The sequence below is a fragment of the Saccostrea cucullata genome, unplaced genomic scaffold, assembly GCF_032062105.1.
Source record: "Saccostrea cucullata isolate Sc308-1 unplaced genomic scaffold, CSIRO_AGI_Scuc_v1 ctg468, whole genome shotgun sequence".
In the NCBI taxonomy this organism is placed as follows: Eukaryota; Metazoa; Mollusca; class Bivalvia; order Ostreida; family Ostreidae; genus Saccostrea; species Saccostrea cuccullata.
The window spans coordinates 1,002,765-1,023,030 of NW_026926068.1; the positions used below are offsets into that span (position 1 = coordinate 1,002,765).

Sequence of the window (20,266 nt, forward strand, 5' to 3'; positions counted from 1 at the left end):
TATAAGTGAAAAATTCTTGAGAGGGACGTTACACAATATACAATCAATAAATCAATCATGGAGACCACTGATGAGGCTTCGACAGTACTTTTTGTTATTGAAATTGGTGATAAAAGGTGTAAGTAGTAATGCTTGTTCATTTAGATTAAGTGTAAACGTTTAAATATAAATATTTAGAATATAGTTCTCATCATCATAATGGCTGGGCAGGGTTTGAATGGTGTGTAAATCCCATGGACTTGCCACGAAAGGTTCATTTATGAAGTGCGGCTAGTGGTATGACTTATAGATGTTTCATACTGTTCTTATTTAATGTATATTTTATTCATTGGATCTTTTTTCATTTTCCCTGCATTGTTTTCATTCGATATAATAAACAATTTATTGCATGAATGTTTGGGAGACATGAAATCTTCATACCATGCAATAAATATACATGTATATTGTTAATTTTTCAGAAACTAAACATTTTACCAGGGTTGTACACAGAAGAGCAGTATTTTGTACACTGTGATAGGGTGAAAAAAAGGCTGCATCATGATGAAAATAAATTGTTTGAATATGCTTTACTTGAATTGGTCAATATTTTAATGAGGATCGTACATTTTGATTGTGGTTTGTGACGATAGATTATGTATTGACTTGATACCTTGTGGATGAGTAATACTGCATCTGTTCTTTAAAAAATCGCATTAGAAATAGGATAAATCATTGCATCGTTAGCTGAAATAAAAACCTGAAGAGTTATCTGGATTGCAATGGATAACTAGCCCTTGTCAAACTACTATGATACAAAAGAGCCTGGCCCACGAAGGGTCAAAATATGCCCTGTAAAATGGTCAAAATTAAACTGAAGTTTTGGCCAAAATATTTTTGCTTAAAAGGTGTTCTAGGTATTGTAGTTTATCAAAGTGGAAAAAAATCTTTGAGTTCCATACTTGTATACCTGAGATCTATAGCCCCAAAATCTTAGAAAATCAGGAATTTGATTGATTTATCACATTTTGGGGGCTAAATAGTCAAATTTTACATAGAGCACAGGCCTGCCCCAAATTTATTTAGGGTCCAGTTTAAAACTAATATCAAAAGGTTTCTATTCATGGGGCAGAAGTGTGCTCATACCTTAAAAAGAACATTTCCAAAATCCGAATTTCCTCCGTTTTAACCCTTTTGCCCCTTGTGAATTATATGGTTATAGATTTTGTTAGAATATTACACATTTTTCACAAAAAAGTATCATACTATGATTTTTTAGTTGTTCACTAACACTTAAGTAGGTGTATAGGTCCACTATTTTTTTTTTTTTTTTTGGGGGGGGGGGAGCAGTTTACTGTAATTACTTGATCCCACACTAGAGGTAAACAAAAATCTTCGGACTTTTCTTTGAAGTAATGCGTATAAAAAGTATGTATCATGTATGAGCAAAAGAAAAAAGTACATTTTAAAATACTAAATAAGAGCTACAGAACTTTAAAAAACCCATTAATTTTGAAGTTGTGTACAAATACTGAATATATTCAAAGTCATATTCGCTGTTGACGTATTGTTATTGTTTGACATTGCTCAGTAAAATGGACAACACGAAATACGCACGTACATGTATAATTATAACACGTAAAATTCTACGTCTTCATCCTCAATTAAAACCATGGCTTTTCCTAAACCATGTTTGTATACATTGATATATCAGCCTATTCGAACTACAATCAGGAAAATGTGGTCTACAGCAGGTGAGAAGTGAAAGTAAAGTTTGCACTAAATACCAGAAACGACATAAAACGTTTTATTAAATAAATAAAGACACATCAATTTTATTCCTTTTTTTAAATTAATACCCATACTGATTACATGTAGCTTTTGGGTTAATTCATCAAGGAAAGCAAATCCTCTTTTTTTCAGGCATTATTAGAGCTATGAAGGTCCTAGGAAGGAATATTGGGGTGGGGGTTGCAGCCACGAACCCACAAAAAATTCCAGGACTAGCAGGAATAAAGAACGTAAACGTATAATATTGTTTAGGGGATAAAGCCGCAATTTATCAATACTTATCTATCTTTTATTGTAAATTGGCAATAGTAATTCAGGCATAAAACACCCTAGTTCGGAAAAACTGGTCTTTAAATATATCTTTTACACTTACTTAAAATTACTATGTCGAGTTCAGAGCCCCCTTCCTCCCCTTCGACGGTACAAGGCGGACGACTTGAAAACAAAACCGTTTCTTCCAGCCTGCCCAAGTACTGACTGATTGTTAAGTAACACTTTTGTTGAAAAGAAAACTTACAAAAAAAAAAAAAAAATTAAAGTTTCCCTAAGATTTTTTACTCAGTCTGATTCCTGTGAGATATTGCATTTGATTTGTTCATCTATTGTTTAGTATTATAAGGGGGATGTTGATTGGAGAGAGGAATATACGTATCTAGCTGCCATGTGAGAAATAAAATGCTATTAATTTGTACAGTACTACTTCTAGACTTTGATGAAAAGCATACGTTCATATCTAATTTTCTGTACACTAATTTTCACCAAATTCAAGGTTTAATATTTAATGGGGGCACAATTATTTACTGTTTTATGGTTTTAGAATAGAAGTGTCCAAGGCTAGGACAATCCACACTTTAAGACCAAAAAAAATTCAACTCTTAGTGTAAGAATTCATGATAAGATGTTTTTCAATAATTACCTTGTCAGAGTCATCTTTTACATATCTGCCTCTTTTAGTTTATTAAATAACTAACTGATTATATAATTTCATTTTTCACTTAGGTTTGTTTTAAGGTGTGTGAAAAAAAACTCTCACAAGATTCGAACTCTATCCAAAGCTCAAGGTTGGGCATTATACCGAACCTGTTTTTTCTCTTAACCTGAACATGTTAACCACTACGTTCCGAGGGCTTTTTGTCATCAATGTATGTTAAAGTGCTTTAGGTAAATCGTGTTGTTGAATTAAATATCTTTCCATAAATCGCTTTTTATATTGAATGGTTTCGGACTCCATTTTTTGAAACGTAAAATAGATTCTACATTTACTTTTCAATCTTTTAAACATTAAAGTGGAATGGAGACTTTACCCATTTACATGTATATTAAAAAACAATTTATACCCATGACCCTTATCCGGTAAATATGCGTAACTGCATGTCAACTTTAAAAAATATCAATTAAGTCATGCAATGAAATAGATGAATCAAACGTGTTAAAAATGACATAACTGATAACCTAATTTTAGAAAAATAAAACTTTTCCGTGAATTTTGGAAATTGAGAAATATAATGTCTCAAATATAATAAAGGGGGAGATTAAATTGTCCTCACCTTTTACGCCCTCTTTCTTTTATAAGGCATTTGTAGATTGAATTAATAGCTATAATTTTAGATTCAGTCATTTTTTTTTATTTAATAGAAGTTTATGCCTTTGTCTTCCAATAGATGTATGAACTTGCCTAACTTTGGTTTCATCATGCTTTTTTTTCCAAATATATACCTAGTCATTGAAAATGATTTAGCCCCCCACTTTTCACAGGCACGTCGCAGTATACATGTAGGTTAAAAATGAGGAAAGTGGTCGTGTTTGGAAAAAAAATTGGCACTGAAGTTCGAACTCCCCCCCCCTTCTCCCCCCCCTACGAAATCTCTCTTAATACAAAGAGAGGCATATAGGAAAAGTAAAACTTTCGGCTTATTACAAGTTAATGATTTTTCTAGCTCATCATACTCAAAGGTGTTTTGTAATTTTAGTGATGTCTTTATCATAACAGTCCACAATAATGAATTTGTGGTGTATAGTAAAATTAATGTCCGGTAATGTCTGGCAACTTTTAGTGATCTTGTAATTTTTTTTACATTAATTTTGTTAATTTATGAACAGCGTAACTTGGGACATCGCCCATGATGATGACTGTCAAGTCCCAGATTCTTTTATGCGAATATTCAGAGGGTTTAATGTTGAAAATGATGGCTTAATGGTTATTAACAATATTGTATCTGTTGATGATGGTGTTTCATGTGGTAGAAAATGATTAAGAGTTTATATTCTTAACAATATAGCGAATGTTACAGCAAAACTGCTTACAAGAATATCTTTTTGCAATCAAAATTCCGTGCAAATTGAATTCAACCAGAGTTGCAAAATTTCTTTAAAAAGATGAATACTGATTGTTATGAATGGGGTGCAAGCGCACTCTCATAGATGACTTATTTGGAAATAAATCCCGTTATCTTATTTTATATTTGTCCGTAACAGAGTAGGGCGGGTTCAATATTATTTTGCCTAGTTTTGATACGTACACTTTTATTAAGATGCTGCCCATGGATAAAAAGGTTAAACAATGGCAAATTCCTGCATTAAATGAAAGTTAGAGGAAGCCACCCACCCCTAACGGAATAGAACTTTTTGAGGAGGTGTAGTCACAGGGGCCAGTGATTACTTGTATATTTACTTTTTATGTATTAACTGTATAAATATATATTTATATACAAATACGAAGCAAGAAATATTCCTTTTGGTGTATTTAGTGAGGAGGTGAAATCAAACCTAGTATTACCGACCCCTGTGGACGCAGTTTATCTGGAGGATCATTGCTGCATGTTAATTTTTTGTGGAGGTTTTCTCCTCCACCCCCAACCCAAACTTATACATTCAAAAACATTGCTATTGGGCCTTGCATTATTAGAATCGCACAAAATATAACAGGCAACGTACTTCTATTAAATTGATAATGTCATACCTGGTAGTCAATTATCCATTATCGAGTCATTTCTTTGTTTACAATCAAATATTTTTTATTGTCCTATATGACGTTACGTCACGTTATACCAATTATGACGTTCCGTTCACAATTTTCTAGTAAAACAATGCCATACTGCAAATTCTCTTAAAGAAAAAGTAAAATAGATATCAAAGAAAGGAAAACAGTTCCATAAAGCTTGAAGTCTATTCTATCTATTATCAAAATTTCATTAATTTTTTAGATGAGGCATTTTTTGACCATTCGTGGGCTTAACTCTTTAATTCAAACATTCAATGTGTTGCCATTTTTGTTTCAAATTTACGTTTGGAATATCACAAAGCGAAATTCATTGAAATTCGCTAATTTATTCGGTAGAAAATGTAAACAGATAATAATGAAAAACATTAAATACAGAATACAAATAAAAATTATCCCAAAATTATTTGAATGGCTTAAATAGCAATGCTGAAATCAAATTATCCACCTCTGCCAGGATAATCTTCCGGTAGCATTACTAGCATTCATCTAGTTTCAAATAAGCAAATAAAGCATCAGGATAAGGATCAAATCAGGATAAGAGCATCAAATCAGCTAGCAAAGGTGGCATTAAAATCAGCATTGATGCTATAACAAAATAAGGTCATGGAATAAAATGTGTGGAATGCAAAACAACTTTTTAAGAATTAAAAATGTCATTAATGTTGACAGTACGAGGGTTGTCCGTAAAGTTCGTGGACAAGCTCAAAATTAAATAAAAGTTTCGTCATTGATATTTATTATTAGCATATTTCTAATCCTTTATTAAATGTGAATTGAGAAATGTAAAATCTGATTCAATTTCAAATGTCTAATTACAATTATGGCTTTATAATTAGACTTGGAATTGAGACCCGGAGCACAGCATTATGAGGTTGAAAGAATTCATCACTTCAAACCTGCAAAATTTGAACATTCAAAGTTGTTAAATGGCTGAGCAATCAAAGCTAAGAGATATGAAGACAGAATCGAAATTGTTCAAAAAGGGGCGTTTTCGGAAAAGGTGGAGCAGTGAGCAGTATTAAAATTCTGTGTAGACATCGAATTAGCAGTTACAGAGAACCAGTATATTTTATAAACAATCAGTAAAATATATTTTAAAAAGCCTTACATTAGTATATAAGTGGCATATAATAATTTCGGACGGAAAGAGCAGTTTAAAGGATAATATGCGTGAAGGAAAACCATCAATTCGAGATTGAATGCTGTGAAAATAAATTTCGTAACGTGACTTTACCTATTTCCGTAAATAAAATGATTTTTTACGCGGACAGAGGTTGGAGGATTGCAGGATATGAGACAGACATATATTATTTTATGTATGAAACCTGAACATTGTGTGCACATATTAATGACTGGTTAAAGCGACATAAGAAATGTACAAGTATTGAGTTAAACGGTGAATATATAGAGAAAAGTAACATGTACTCATATAATGCTCTTGACGTCGGTTAACGTCAAGAATTTTCATTTTAGTGCTCCGGGTATGAGTGTGTGTCTTTTTTAATCTAATAAAAATATTTTTTTTGTGCTTTGTTTTTGTTGAAAACTTGCATATTAATAAAATGAAACATGAATTTAATGAAAATAATTGTTTCATATATTTTTTCGAAGTTTGTCAGTAATTATCAATGTTGTCCACGAACTTTACGGACAGCCCTCGTATATTGATTTTCGCATATTTCATTTTTGGTAACCAACGTTTAATGATATCTCTCGATGCACTGATGCCGACTTAAAAAAAAAAATTATGGACAACACTCATAATCACAATTACTAAATTGTATTCTGCAGTGCAATCTTTGTTTAGACAAGCTTTAACTTCTTCAAACAAATTGTACTCCATTTAAGAAAAATCAAAAGGGGAACCGACTGATTAAATGTGGCGTTATGTGACGTCACAAAAGCGACGTTTTTTTAACCTGTTGACTTTTGCAACTGTGATATAGGCATACATGTAACATTGTTATGAATCAATAACGTAAACAATTTACCAAAAGAAAATTTGTTCATCATTAATAACAGTTTTATTTGATTTATGGAGTTTGTTAATATTAGAATCATCTTTCTTTGGTTGACAATTCATAGCAATTTCTCGATGATATGCTGATATACATGTATAATTGCAAAAAGATTTAAGATAAAATTTAACAAAGAAAGCGGCTTAAATCAGGGAAATATATTTAATTTTATGGTAACCATTAATTGTATTTTCTGGATTAAACTAAGGAAAAAAATTAAGAAATGTAATTGTACCTATATTTGTTGATTGATTTATAGTAGTTATGTGGATTTTATTGTATAAATTCAGGTTCTAATAGGTGTTGGTTGTTGACGGGGAAAAGCGGGGGGGGGGGGGGGGGGGGGGTGATTGGAATAAAGAAGAAAAGAATTAATCTATTTAAATTGTTTCTAATCAAAACAAAATACTCGTTTTTCGCAAAATAGTTTTATATTCAGATGTTTGTCGGTGCTTACTTATCTTTTTTTAGTGTAGAAAGGTCATTATTTATGACACAAGAGTGTAAAAATATAGGAAATCGTCATATTTCTCGTATATTGTATCATAAATGTACACTCTTTTCTTAGTTAAAATAAAAAGATGAATCATTTCTTTCAAAAAATATGAATTACAACATTTTCAAACAGAAAACTGTTTAAGATATTATCTATTATGCAGGTCTGAATTGTAAAAAAAATACAACAAGAAAAACCGGTGATACTTACATTGTGCTTCATTATAATTTTTCATGCAAGATGGATTACAATGAATTTGCCTACATTTTAAAGATACAAGTCATATAAATTAAATACCTATTGATTTTGAATGTTAATTGACATTTTTGGTTCTTTTTAGCGCATATTTTGGGTAGAACAATAATGTCTGAAAATAATCTACTTTTAGCATTTAACACTGTTCTTGCACGTGCTACTGTGTAAGCATAAGCATATAAAGGTATTGTTTTAAATACCTTAAAATTAAGAGCAAGTGGTCAGGCAAGAAATATCAAAGTTTTGAAAATTTCACACAAAGACTTTTCGGACATAGATTCCCCCTTAACAATAAGCATGTTAAAAGCATATAATAAAACAATAAGCATACTAAAAGAAAAATCTGAACAGATTAGTTTTTAAATTTAGTCTTCAAAAATCATTAAAAAGGGAATAGAATGAATCTCTGCAAATTTTACATGTTATTTTCAGAAAGCACTTTTCAGCTCTGATGAGCAGCTATGGGATGCTGTTATTCACGACATCAAGACGAGGACGTACCTCCGAATATACATAAAAGAGCAACAAAACATTCCTATAAACGAAAAGCAGCAAATAAACAAGTAAGCACAGTTTTAGCATAAATGAGCAAAAGATAGAACACGTTAGAGCAGAAGCGTGATCGACAAATACTAGTAAGCTAAATACATGTACATGAAGGAAGCAGGAGTGCAGAGAGTAAAAGGTTGATATTCAAGATAAATGATTTCCAATTTCATTTGAAATTGAAATAAACAAATTTTTTTAAATTGAAATTGTATATATACAGTGTCGAAGCCTTGAATATCGTATTCTGAGCTCTTTATTACGCAGTTTTGTTTTGGGAGACCCCCAACATAGAAGACCGTTGCTACAGGCATCTATTAAGCTGTATTTGGATAGCTGTATATTGAATTATTTTGCACAAAACTAATGCCGATGACGACTTTTTCTATCTTTAAAAAGTAAGCACAAGATGTTAATTTTTTTTCAATTCAAGTTATCTTCTTTTGTTTGTCCTGCAAGTTCTTCCTAAACTTTTAAATGTTTTTACACACAAATATTTACATTTACAAATTTACAATGCCTTTGTCCGAGATAAAATTACAAATTGTAAATGTACTTTATTTCCCCATAAATGTATTTGCGCGGTTCCAAAAAAAAAAAAAAAAAAAAAAAAAAAACACGTGCAGGGCAGAACAAACAGCACGACAGAAGCAAGGCTTGGAGCACGTGGATTGGCGGAGTCAAAGCATGTAAATATAAGGAATAACTGACAGATTTTTCAATTTCATGACGGCGATCAATCGATTGGCTTGCGTGATAATTTTATGCATAAACGCCATCGTTTATGCAAATTATCACGCAGCCCAATTGATTGATCACATCATGAAATCGAAAAATAAGACAGAACTTTATTCCTTAATTAAAGGCAAAGGTTTTCAACCGGTCAGTTTACCTTGTTTGGTGTGGTTTGGATCTTAACCGAGCCCCTTGGGAACGACACCAACTTATGTTTAGCTTCTTATATACAATGGCTTTTACCTGATTGTATTTCCTGTATGCATTTTCCTAAAAAATTGTAAAACGCAGCTGATTTTCATGTGTAGATCAATTGAAATGGATGAAATAAGACACGTTATTTGTTGCGGACAGATCTCGAATCCTTAAAAATTGTAATTTTTTTTTCTTTTAAAATTAAAATTTTTAACAATTCGAAAATTTTAATATACTGCGTGTGTGTTAATCAAATATAGCATAAAAACATCTCGTTGTACATGCGATCTGGCGAAAAAGAGAAGTTATTCAAATTACATGTCGTGCAAGCAAAACGAAAGAAGCGAGCGGTTCATAAACAATAAAATTTAATCTAAGATAAACAATGTTTTGAGGATAAATATAATAGTCTAAATAAATAATTTCTCTTCTAAAATTGGTTATTATTACTTAGTCACCATGTCTCGCGCTGTGTAAAAATTCACAATTTATCAACATTGATATTATTCCTGTGAAACAGAAATTATTCTAACACATGGGTAAAGGTGCCAAGGAAAAATATATTACAAATTTGAAGATGACCTAGAGGTACTGTGGGCAGTGAATAATATAAATGACCAACTGTCTCTAATATGAATAATGGCAGTTTCCATGTTTTGTAATGGGAAACCCAAAATATGTGTAGGATGAAAAAGTAACAGAAGGTGCATATGTAATAAAGATTCTTTGAACGTTTTATTCAGTGGTGTAAGAGGAGTTGTGGATAAGAAATGGGTATACAGTACCTAAAGCGTAACAAACAGATGGACGGATATCCCGATTAATAAGTACCCACACACATTTTACAAGCAGGGGGTATAAAAAAGGACTAATGAAGGCACCTAAGCATTATGGCCTTATGCATGTTTTCTTGCTATCCGATGTCTTTGAATGTCTTTCTCAAGATTGTTGCAACACAAAAAAATCTGAAACTGTTGTCTGTATTTAAAATAATAACATTGTTTACTCACTTAACCTTCCGATCAAAGATTTTATTTTGCACAATGTTCAACTCTGTCCTTTTAAAATCATCCCTACATGAGTAGCGGTGATAGCTCAGAAAGATGGTGTTCACTACAACTTTTCACAGCGAAAAGTGTTTAATTCGAGCCTGGCATGGGGCGTTAATTTTTTAATCAGGCAAACAGCGATTTATTTTATCAGTTTCGTTTTATGTACTGATGAATTAAAATTTATGAATTAGATAAATTTTGGGTCAGTTTGGTTCTCGAGCGAAATCCATTCTAATCTTCTTTTCTATAATGTACATATACATGTATCATCCATCTATACATTAAATATTTTAGGTCTTTATATTTTGTGAACATTATTATGTTATATTTCTCCCTAAGAAAAACGGACATAAATGTTACAATATAACAAAGCGTTTTAAACTAATTGAAAAGAAAAAAACTCTGGACATGTTTACAAAATCTGACCAGCTATGTTCAGCCAACGAAATAATGGACATTTAAATCATAAAATGTTTCGTATAAATGTTTCATGCAGATCACTCACCAAATGCGCCCAATTTTTTAAAGAGGTTTTTCAGGTAATTTTAGATTTGAATTAAGATTTTGTCAATATATTTTCTAGGATTATGGTCCTTGAACGAAAAAAAACATTGGAATTGATACATTGAAATTGAGAGTGATTTCAAGCACCGGGAAACATCTATATGATAAATTACATTCTTTTTACATGTCTTATTTACACTTTGCAAATACATCAATGCATGTGTTATCTTAACATTATTGTTACAAATGCATTTCAACTTTTATTTATTTCATTGCAGATATCAACCGACATTACTCGTGAATCTTCAAACCCAACCTGTTATGAAGATAATGAAAAGGTTGTGGATTTAGATGGACTTCGGCCTCGCGTATTTTATAGATGTCTTCCTATTGGTCTAGTTGTAGATGATCCTGGTATATTTGCTTTACAACATCCCAAATCACTTATCAATTCTGCTTCTGATCCAATCCAATTCGTCGATGTTACTGACAGAAACGAGGAAGTAATGCCAAATATCAACATAATTCCTAATGCACCTCCTCCACCAGTGTTACCTTTATAACCAGCTTAAAGTTTTATACACATGTAATGTTGCTTACTCTGAAAAGTGAAAAAAAAATATGCTGCATCTTACAGTTTTCACAATAATCAAGGCATATGCAAGCGTTCAGTAGAGGAATGAAGCAATATTTTTTACATCATTTACTGTGTAACTTTAATTTGTAGAACATATTAAACTACGCTTTAACATTTTTTGTCGTTCTTGTAATTTGTATAAAAATATAAAAGAGACGGTTACTTTAGATATAAATGTACCAATTTATTAGTACACAATTAGCATACATATATGATTATGTAAATTACAATGTAGATCATTCAATATGGCGATGCAAGATGATATTCCTGGTTTCAAAACTTAGCTGGCCGAGTGGAAAACTCAAACTCAGCCATGAACTACTCAGTCTGGCAATAATGTTTTGAACTTTCTGGAACCTCTGCAAGGATGTGACATTAAGGGTATAATGAAGGGGATTATCATAATCAAGTCAAGATGTAACAGGTTATCTCACGAGTGTACATGCAAAATCCTCTGTTATGAGCAATCTTACTCCACCGTAGATGAAAATAACAGGATCTGGTAACTTAATTTATTTGGTACTCCATTCTACGTGTTTGCTGGGGAATAAAGGAGGAATGCCACACCAAATTTTTATTTTATAGATCCGTGAGTCAACCTTTTTAAAAAATGGTTTCAGCATTGAAAGACCGACATTAGCTCTCAATTATTTTATATGAATTTTTTTGTATTTTTTCTAAGAAAATGAAAAAAAAAATTATTTCCATCAAAGTAAGATGCTTTCTCGTAAAATTTGCGCTGTAAATTAATGCATCACATTAATATTTAATGAAATATATGAAGAAAAGCCGTATAGATATTAATTTTTTTTTAAAATAAAGAAATATTTATGAAAATAAAACACATAATTTGTGAATATTTTTTTATTTGTGGTTAAAATTTCTGAAAACCAGTCACAACTGGGGAGAACATGTTCGTTAATTACATATTTATAAAAGAAATTGAAACGAAATGGGTAAATTTTAGAGAAATTATTTTTTTTTAATTTTGGCCGATCACGATCAAAATTAAACCGATCCCAACCATAATTGTATATTTATTGGAAATAAATACATTTCCCCAAGAACACTAGTCTGATTAAGTGTAATAAGGATTAAAACATTAACGAACATGACAATAAAATAGATTTCTTCATTGTAAGTACATGAAGAGTCAATAAATTAGTACTTTATTCATTTTGTGTCAATTTTCATCGGGATCAGTTTAATTTTGATCGGGTTAGGTCCAAATATTAAAAAAAATAATATCTCCAAAAATTTCTCAATTTCGTTTCAATTTCTTTTAAAAATATGATTGACAAACATGTTGTCCTCAGTTGTGACTAGTTCTATAGTGATTTTAACAATAGGTTTAAAAAATATTCACAAATAATCTGTTTTATTTTCATAAATATTTATTTATAAAAAAAATTAAAAAGTCTAACAATCCTTTCTTTACATATTTTTTTTAGATATTAATATGATTCATTCATTTACAGCTAACTTTTAACTCGAAAACATCTAAGTTGAATTTAATTAATTTTTTTCATTATCTTTGAAAAAATACAAAAAAAATCATATAAAATAATTAAGAGCTATTATCGACCTTTCAATGCTAAAACCCTTGTTTTAAAAGGATGACTCAAAGACCTATAAAATCAAAAGTTGGTGTGGCATTCCACCCTAAACTTAAGATTTTTACAAAGGAAGCATTAGTAGTGCCTGATCCTCAAGCGCAATTAAGGTACTCCGATCCTCAGCCAGGAAGGATAACTCTTTAATTTAAAATTTAATTTAAAAAGTCTCAAAATGAGGCTTGAAAATTTTATATTTCATAAAACAATTTTCATTTCATACCTTTCAATGTTCTTAAAGGTATTCTGAAGTTCTCAAAAAAGTCTTATATATAGGCGAAATTTTTACCTCATAAATGTACATGTATTTGAATGTCACAATTTTTAAGAAATTGGGTTTCGTTTTAGTCTAACCTTAGATATCATTATTCACTAACATGATACGAAGTTAGAAATGAATAATGGCGTTTTGCAATAATAGGAAAATATTCATACCCTTACACTAATATTTTGCAATTTCTTCAAAAGCCTGGATGCTTATTTTAATGGTAAGCATTAAGTATTTTCAAGTTGGGATGCCTCCACTTTTCTAAAACTTTGGTTAGAAAAGGCAGGTTTGAAACAGGTCTGTAGTTTTTAATTAACTCTTGTGTTGTCCCTGTTGTTTAATTAAGGATCGAGTTATAGTTTTTGAAATCCACAGGTACTATCACTTTTAAGAAGGATTTGTTGATAATTTCAGCAATGATTGGCACAATACCCTCCAAACATTGTTTCAAAATTTTTGTGGGTATTGGATTTTATTTTTCGAGGGCTATTCAACGATAAAGTCACGCACCCCAACAATCGACATTAGTTCAAACACTTCCGAAAGCATGCCTTCAAACTTGATGTCACATTAAATGATATCATCATATAGTAGGGGAATTGCTCAAAGAAAATATATTTTCTCTGATTTTAAATTTTGTGAATTTTTCTGCCATATTTGGATGCAAGATGCATTTCGTTGCCATGGAAAGACTAAGAAATTCATGATTTTAAAACGAAAGGTGGAGAAGGCTAGGATAAAAAAAAACTCATAATTTACCTGTATCTTTCTTCGTTTGTAATCATTGAAAATCGGTTGTGTCTTATTTTAAAGTCACCCAGACAATACTTTGGTAGAAAGAAACTGTATAATATTTTCAAGAATACAGCAATAGTTTCCAAAAATTTGTAAATTAGACGTGAAACGTAAAATTCCTTTTTTAGGACCTTTAGAAAATTTGAAATCACAAAAATTTACCAAAATCAATCACATTTAAAATAATGATTTGTCATTTCTCAATCTGCCATTCCTCACCAAAAACATTAGCTAAGATTTTTTATCCCACAGACAGCTGCTCATACGATAAAAATGGAACACCTAAAATAAATTATCTTATTATACTCTATTTGCAAAGTTATTTTGTTAAAAAAAATTTGAATGTAAATTCCCATTGGTACTAGTTGCACCCTGGTACATGTATAAGGACCTGTTTTTATTAATCTGAAATATATAGTTTAAATCTTGCATGAGAAAAAAAAAACACTCGCTACAGCTTTCATCTCAACTTTAAGCAGCCTGGGGGGGGGGGGGGGGCAAAAGATTAACCACTAGGATATGATATCTTACGCTGTCAGCTATCATTTGGCAAAGGAATAATTTATTTTTAAAATTTAACCATTTTTTGTATATGTTGTATATCTTTATATGGAGCACTTCTTCTAAAGGAGGTCAAAACAATCTGAAAAAAATGGCAACCCCCCAGTCCCTTCTGAGATTATTTTTCAATAATAATAGATAGATCCACTAATATGTCTTAAATATTTTTTTCCAAGTGAACCTTAAATATAAGACAGTACAAAAAAAATATGCTTAATGTAAGAGTAATGTAGTACAAAAAGGCACTGCTGGTAACCTAACGTTTCTGATAATCGATTGACTGATTAATTGTATGCTGTTTAACGTCCCTCTCCAGAATATTTCACTGATATGGAGACATCACCATTGCCGGTGAAGGGCTTCAAATTTAGGCCTATGCTCGGCACTTAGGGCCATTGAGCAGGGAGGGATCTTTATCGTGCCACACCTGCTGTGACACGGGGCCTCGGTTTATACGGTCTCATCCGAAGGACCGCCCCATTTATTCGCCTTTTACGACAAGCAAGGGGGTACTGAGGACCTATTCTAACCCGGATCCCCATGGGACTCAAATAATCGAACTAAAACTAACTTGATGATAAACTTAATATAAACATTTCTATCGTCAACTTGTGTCAATATTTATTCAGCAATATCTAAAACATCCACGCCTGCGTTTGGGATTAATAATTACCTATTGGTTTGATACGCCAGAGAATGCTCCACATACTAACAATCCAAAAAAGAGTCAAGCTATTGGCAAACTATTTTATAAAACAAGGAGAACAACAGTTTTGTTTAAAGTCATTCTGTTCCAAATTCTGTGACCTGGTTAGGAAAGTCGAATATTGACTGTCGTTTTTTTCACTTATTTAAGGCTAATATGCCCTGAAAATCTAATATGAAGGACTTCAAAAATGGAAGAATGAAAAGTTAGTGTTTCCAAGAGAATATTTAAGTGTGCACTGTGTATTTACTTCTCTGAATTACATATGTATTACGTCATAATTGAAAACGATGACAAGGCACTGCGACCTTGAGCTGCAACATGTTTGATGGGTAGTGAGTAATAAACATAACATCGTATTTCAATCTGCATGTTAAGTGTCAGAAACCTAGTTTAAAATAAAGGTGTTTATTTCTTTATCTTTAAAAAATGTATACATGTACATATATATTTTAAGTAACTTTTCCTCATTACATTTTATTAAAAACCAAGTGTGTTCAAAATATATAAAATACTATGCATACAAAAAAAGATACAAACGTAGCAACGTAATTCCAAATAAATCAAAAAATCAAATAATATAATCATTTAATTATAAAAATGAAAAATATATTCAAAATATAATTGTATTAAATATATCATTTTCTCGCTGTCAAATATGTTATATTAAAGTTGATACCCCCTGCAAATTTCTAGAAATGAAAGAGTAACTTTTGACCCATTTCATACGCTTTGCTGTAAATATCACAATAGCATACAGGTTTAATGCTTGGCCTATTTGTAAGTTCTTTCATCCTCAGATCTTTCTTTTTTCTGTCCCTGCTTTTCTCTTTTTCAGTGAGGTAATTTGATTATAGTGAAACCATGCTCTCCGATCAGTATTTGTGGTTCAAAAGAAAGAAATCAACATGATGAATCCATCGGAAACAGTGCAATAACTGAAGATAATAATAAGACGAAAGAACTATTTTTCTTTTAAATCATGTTTACAATTTTACATGTATGCTCTGCTCTTATTTTGTATTGTTTGATGGACTTTGAGATTGAATAATGTTCGGTATCTCCATATCCTTCTTATAATAGCCATAGGACTAATGATAAATTATAGGGAACATTGCTAGAGGGTGATGCATCAACATAATTGATTGATTATCTCTTATTTGAAGTAAAACATTGTATATAAACAATTTTTTATTTCCGTTTCGTTCTGTTTGGCTGATTTTATTTTTTTAACTTTGCGTAATTTGGTATAATATATACTTGATTTTGATGCGATTGTAAAATAATCCTATGACACGAGGAAATAAAGAAGAAATGAATATAAATACATAATGATATACCCATGATACCTGAAAGTAAATAGAAAGGGAAGTTTATAATATAGAATAATCTACAAAAGCCAGTTAGTACGAAAGCTTATAGGTGACAAAGATAGCTATCCTAATTATTGCTATTGTCTGATGAACATATTGGCATGATTAAATATTAAACCTATCAATCTATATTCATATATTGAGTTGTTTAGTATTTTTTGACATAACGAAATACTGCCTTTCATATATTGAATTTCTTTTATAGCTTTATAAGTTATATCGACTAATAATATGTATTGAAAATATCAATTGAAACAAGGGATGTAATAAAATCAACAGTAAAATTCTTTTGGGAATAAATGTATTAAATGTAAGTAGGGGAAAAGTCAGATGTTGTAATATTCTTAACTTTTAAAAACGAGTTTTAAAGTGTTCTAGACTTTTGGACTTTTGGTGAAAATACATTTGACAAAATATATATATTACTTAATTATCCAGTGTCTGACGTTTCTTATTTACAGTTGTGGTTGATATTTTTTTATGAATTTGCTGGATCTGACAATGTTCCTTTTTTTCTTTGGATATATCTGAAATTTAGGAATCCCTTGAGGATAGATTAGATTTATTTTCGTTTTCCGATACGTTAAATCTAATATACGTGTATGACTACTGAAAGTGATTGTAAAGAAAATCATCTTTTGGCAGTTAACAGAGAAATATGGATTCCATATATTTGTATGTTTAATATCTATTTTTAACTACCTGTTAAACAGGAAGATGTATATTTGGACTTAAACGGTGATTCCTAAAGATCTACACAAAAAATAATAATAGCGCACTGAAATTAAGGTTAAATACACATTCTGAGGTAAAGTATAGATTTCTTTTAGTTCAGCTCAATTTTATATGCCTTTTCTTTCGTTAATGCTCTAATAATATTATCATGAGAAATAGCTATTGAAATCTAAATGCTCGAGTTAATAAAAAATCTTCAAAAGCCAGGTAGGTACGGGAGCGTATAGGTGACAAAAGACTCAGTTATCATTAAATTACAGTATCATGTGTTGAGTTGTACAAAAATAGACACAACTAGATGCGTTCTTGTTGCTGGTGCAACAAGCAGGTCTTCCGACCGACTTCTCTTTTGCAAGCTAGTCTGCGTCATCCTATGAAATAGTTTCCATAATGTATTTTTTTGCTTACGTTAATTTACAGTAGTTTCTCAACACAGATCGTGATTGTTCCAGGTATTTCACAAAATATCTCCAAATATAGCTTTTAAAAATCGGCAAAATTTTCCACACATGTTATAAAAGTGTGAAAAGTAATTTGCAACTGAAAAAAGACAAAAACAAAGAAAAAATTTGGGGAACGCCCCGAGCGGGATTCGAACCCGCGACAGTAAGACAAATTTTGGTTCTGTCATATCTTTGCAATAAACGCACGCATGAAAAAAATGAAAACATATATAGATATCGTTGAAGACGCTCTATAAATCCTGTAAATCTGAAAGAAAAATATTGAAAAACAAAAAAGTTGAAAAATTAAACTTTTTGAATTCACTTCCGTTTGCGACCGGAAGTAGGAACGACAAAAAATGAAGGACGTTCGGCACATCTACATGTGATGTTCTTTCATGTCCATGAGTTTCAATGTCATATCTTTAGCCGTTTTCGAGAAAACTGGGGTACAAAAATCCATTTTAAAAATACAAATTTCCCCAAAAATCGCGAATGGAAGCAAATTTTGAAAAAATGAAAAACACGTATGGAGATATTAATGTGATGCATCATTCCTGTAAAAATCTTTGAAATCCATACAGTCACAGCTGAGATATCGCCATAACTATGAAAAAAGAATAATAATAATAATAATAGGAAACCGACGGAAAACAATAAGGTCTTCCGAAGGAAGTCGGAAGACCTTAATTAATATAGACATATAAAATAGTGCTCAGTCGACCTATTGGGTCTATATGTCACTTTGATATATGTCAAATACGTCAAGTATCATTAAAAATAAAGTGCATGGCATCAGTTTGAATGGTATAAATATTTTGTCAACACTGAAGAAACATAAATTTAAAAAAGGCTGTTTGTTTTTGATGAGTTTTCATTTCAGTGTTAAAATTAATAATTGGATCAACATTTTTATTCAATATTCAAAAAATAAAGTTTCTGAAATTTTCAAAGATTTTACAATGAAAAAAAAAGGTTTTTCATCCTCTATCGATTCTTCTTTACATAAAATACAGTGACTTTCTTTTGGTGGTTCATATATATATCGGTCTGTTTCTATCTGTAAGTTAAGGATGTCCCATCTAAACTGAGCAATTATAAAGCGTTCTTTTCGTTCATGTTCACTTTTACAAATATATAAAGTTTCATATCGAAATTATTATTAAAAGTCACAAATAATTTCAATTTACGTAACAACAAATGTTTAAATGTCTATTCTTTTTTGCAAAGCTTGAACAAAAACATTAACTTTTCATTTATTTAAATTGTCTTTGGCGTTTTCTTAAGTGCTTGGCATTTGAATTTGTACAGTTCATATTTAGTCATTACTTTTACACCAGTTAGTAAGAGTATCAAGACAATTTTGCATATCTGATTAAATTTCACTAAGAATGGTTATATAGTCAGCATACAGTAAAATTTAAGGAACTGCACTGACTTTTACAATTGACAGTGAACTTTGACATAGATACGATGGAAAGTGCGCGGGTATGTTAAGGAAGCATATAAGTCATTTTTTGGGAAATTCAGACTTTTTAAAGAAAATTTTGTTTGATAATTTACCAAAACCGCTGATAAGCGTAAACTATTATTATCTATTGCATAAAGATAAAAGAGTGTCTAACGCAACGACGTGCAACACCACCACTGCATCACGTGACTTCTATTAATAGCGAAATTTTCCTTAATAAAAAGCGAACAGAACAACAATACCCCGGAGTTTAATAATTTCTTTGAGTAAATAATGTGGTTGAAAAACATCTATTTTGCCTAAAAAGTGCTGCTAGAATCCCAATGTCCGGTCAGTAAAATTATTCTTCCACACATTCGCACGAAACCGTACCCGATAGTTTGAATTTTTTACCTATGAACCGAGATTTTTCGTATAACCATGCTTAACTCGGGATTCTAGCAGCACTTTCCAAGTATTTTTGGATGCAAACTTTCCATCTGTACAAATCTTATGTTTTAAAATATACAGCTTATTATTTTTCTGTTGCATTTTTTTTGTTACAATTGACAGAGGAAAGGCCGACCGGGATACGCATATAGCTGACTGTCTTCGAAAGAGAATGCAATCGATTAATATAAATTAGCATACCTGTTTTATTAACTGAACTCCATATGAATTTCACAAAATATTCACGATATTTGCTTTTAAACTCCATTCTACGTATCTTTGATGATGCCGTCATAGCCAAATTCTCTTTACACGACATGATCAATTTCAGATCAATTCCCAAGTTACTTGATGCACACATATGACGTCATCGGTGGTAGATTTTAATCAAAATGACAGAATACATCATAACGAAATAAGAACATTTTATTTTTATAAATGTTTTCTTGTATCTATTCATTTTCTAGAGTTAAATTACATCTCTAAATACCAGTATTACAAAAAAAAATTGTTCTAAAATTGACGTCATCTAGCCTACTATGACGTCATAATGTAGCACTGATTTAGTCAAGGTAGAATATTTTGTATGCTTCCTTATTCCCCCTGCGTGAAAGGTCACTTATAAGGTCGTGAGTTTAGGGTAGAGTGGTTGTCGTTTTCGTCAAG

The 20,266-nt window shown here is 31.1% G+C and overlaps 1 protein-coding gene across 1 annotated transcript in view; it reads left to right on the plus strand.

The window, feature by feature from the left end:
- LOC134270648 (uncharacterized) overlaps positions 1–11,289 on the plus strand; it is a 32,392-nt gene extending 21,103 nt beyond the window's left edge. Inside the window, exons 2-3 of the mRNA XM_062752886.1 lie at positions 7,970–8,100; positions 10,848–11,289. Of these exons, the coding sequence (XP_062608870.1) occupies positions 7,999–8,100; positions 10,848–11,132 (387 nt within the window). The 5' untranslated portion in view covers positions 7,970–7,998 and the 3' untranslated portion in view covers positions 11,133–11,289. The remainder of the gene's footprint in view (positions 1–7,969; positions 8,101–10,847) is intronic.
- The last annotated feature ends 8,977 nt before the right edge of the window (positions 11,290–20,266 follow it).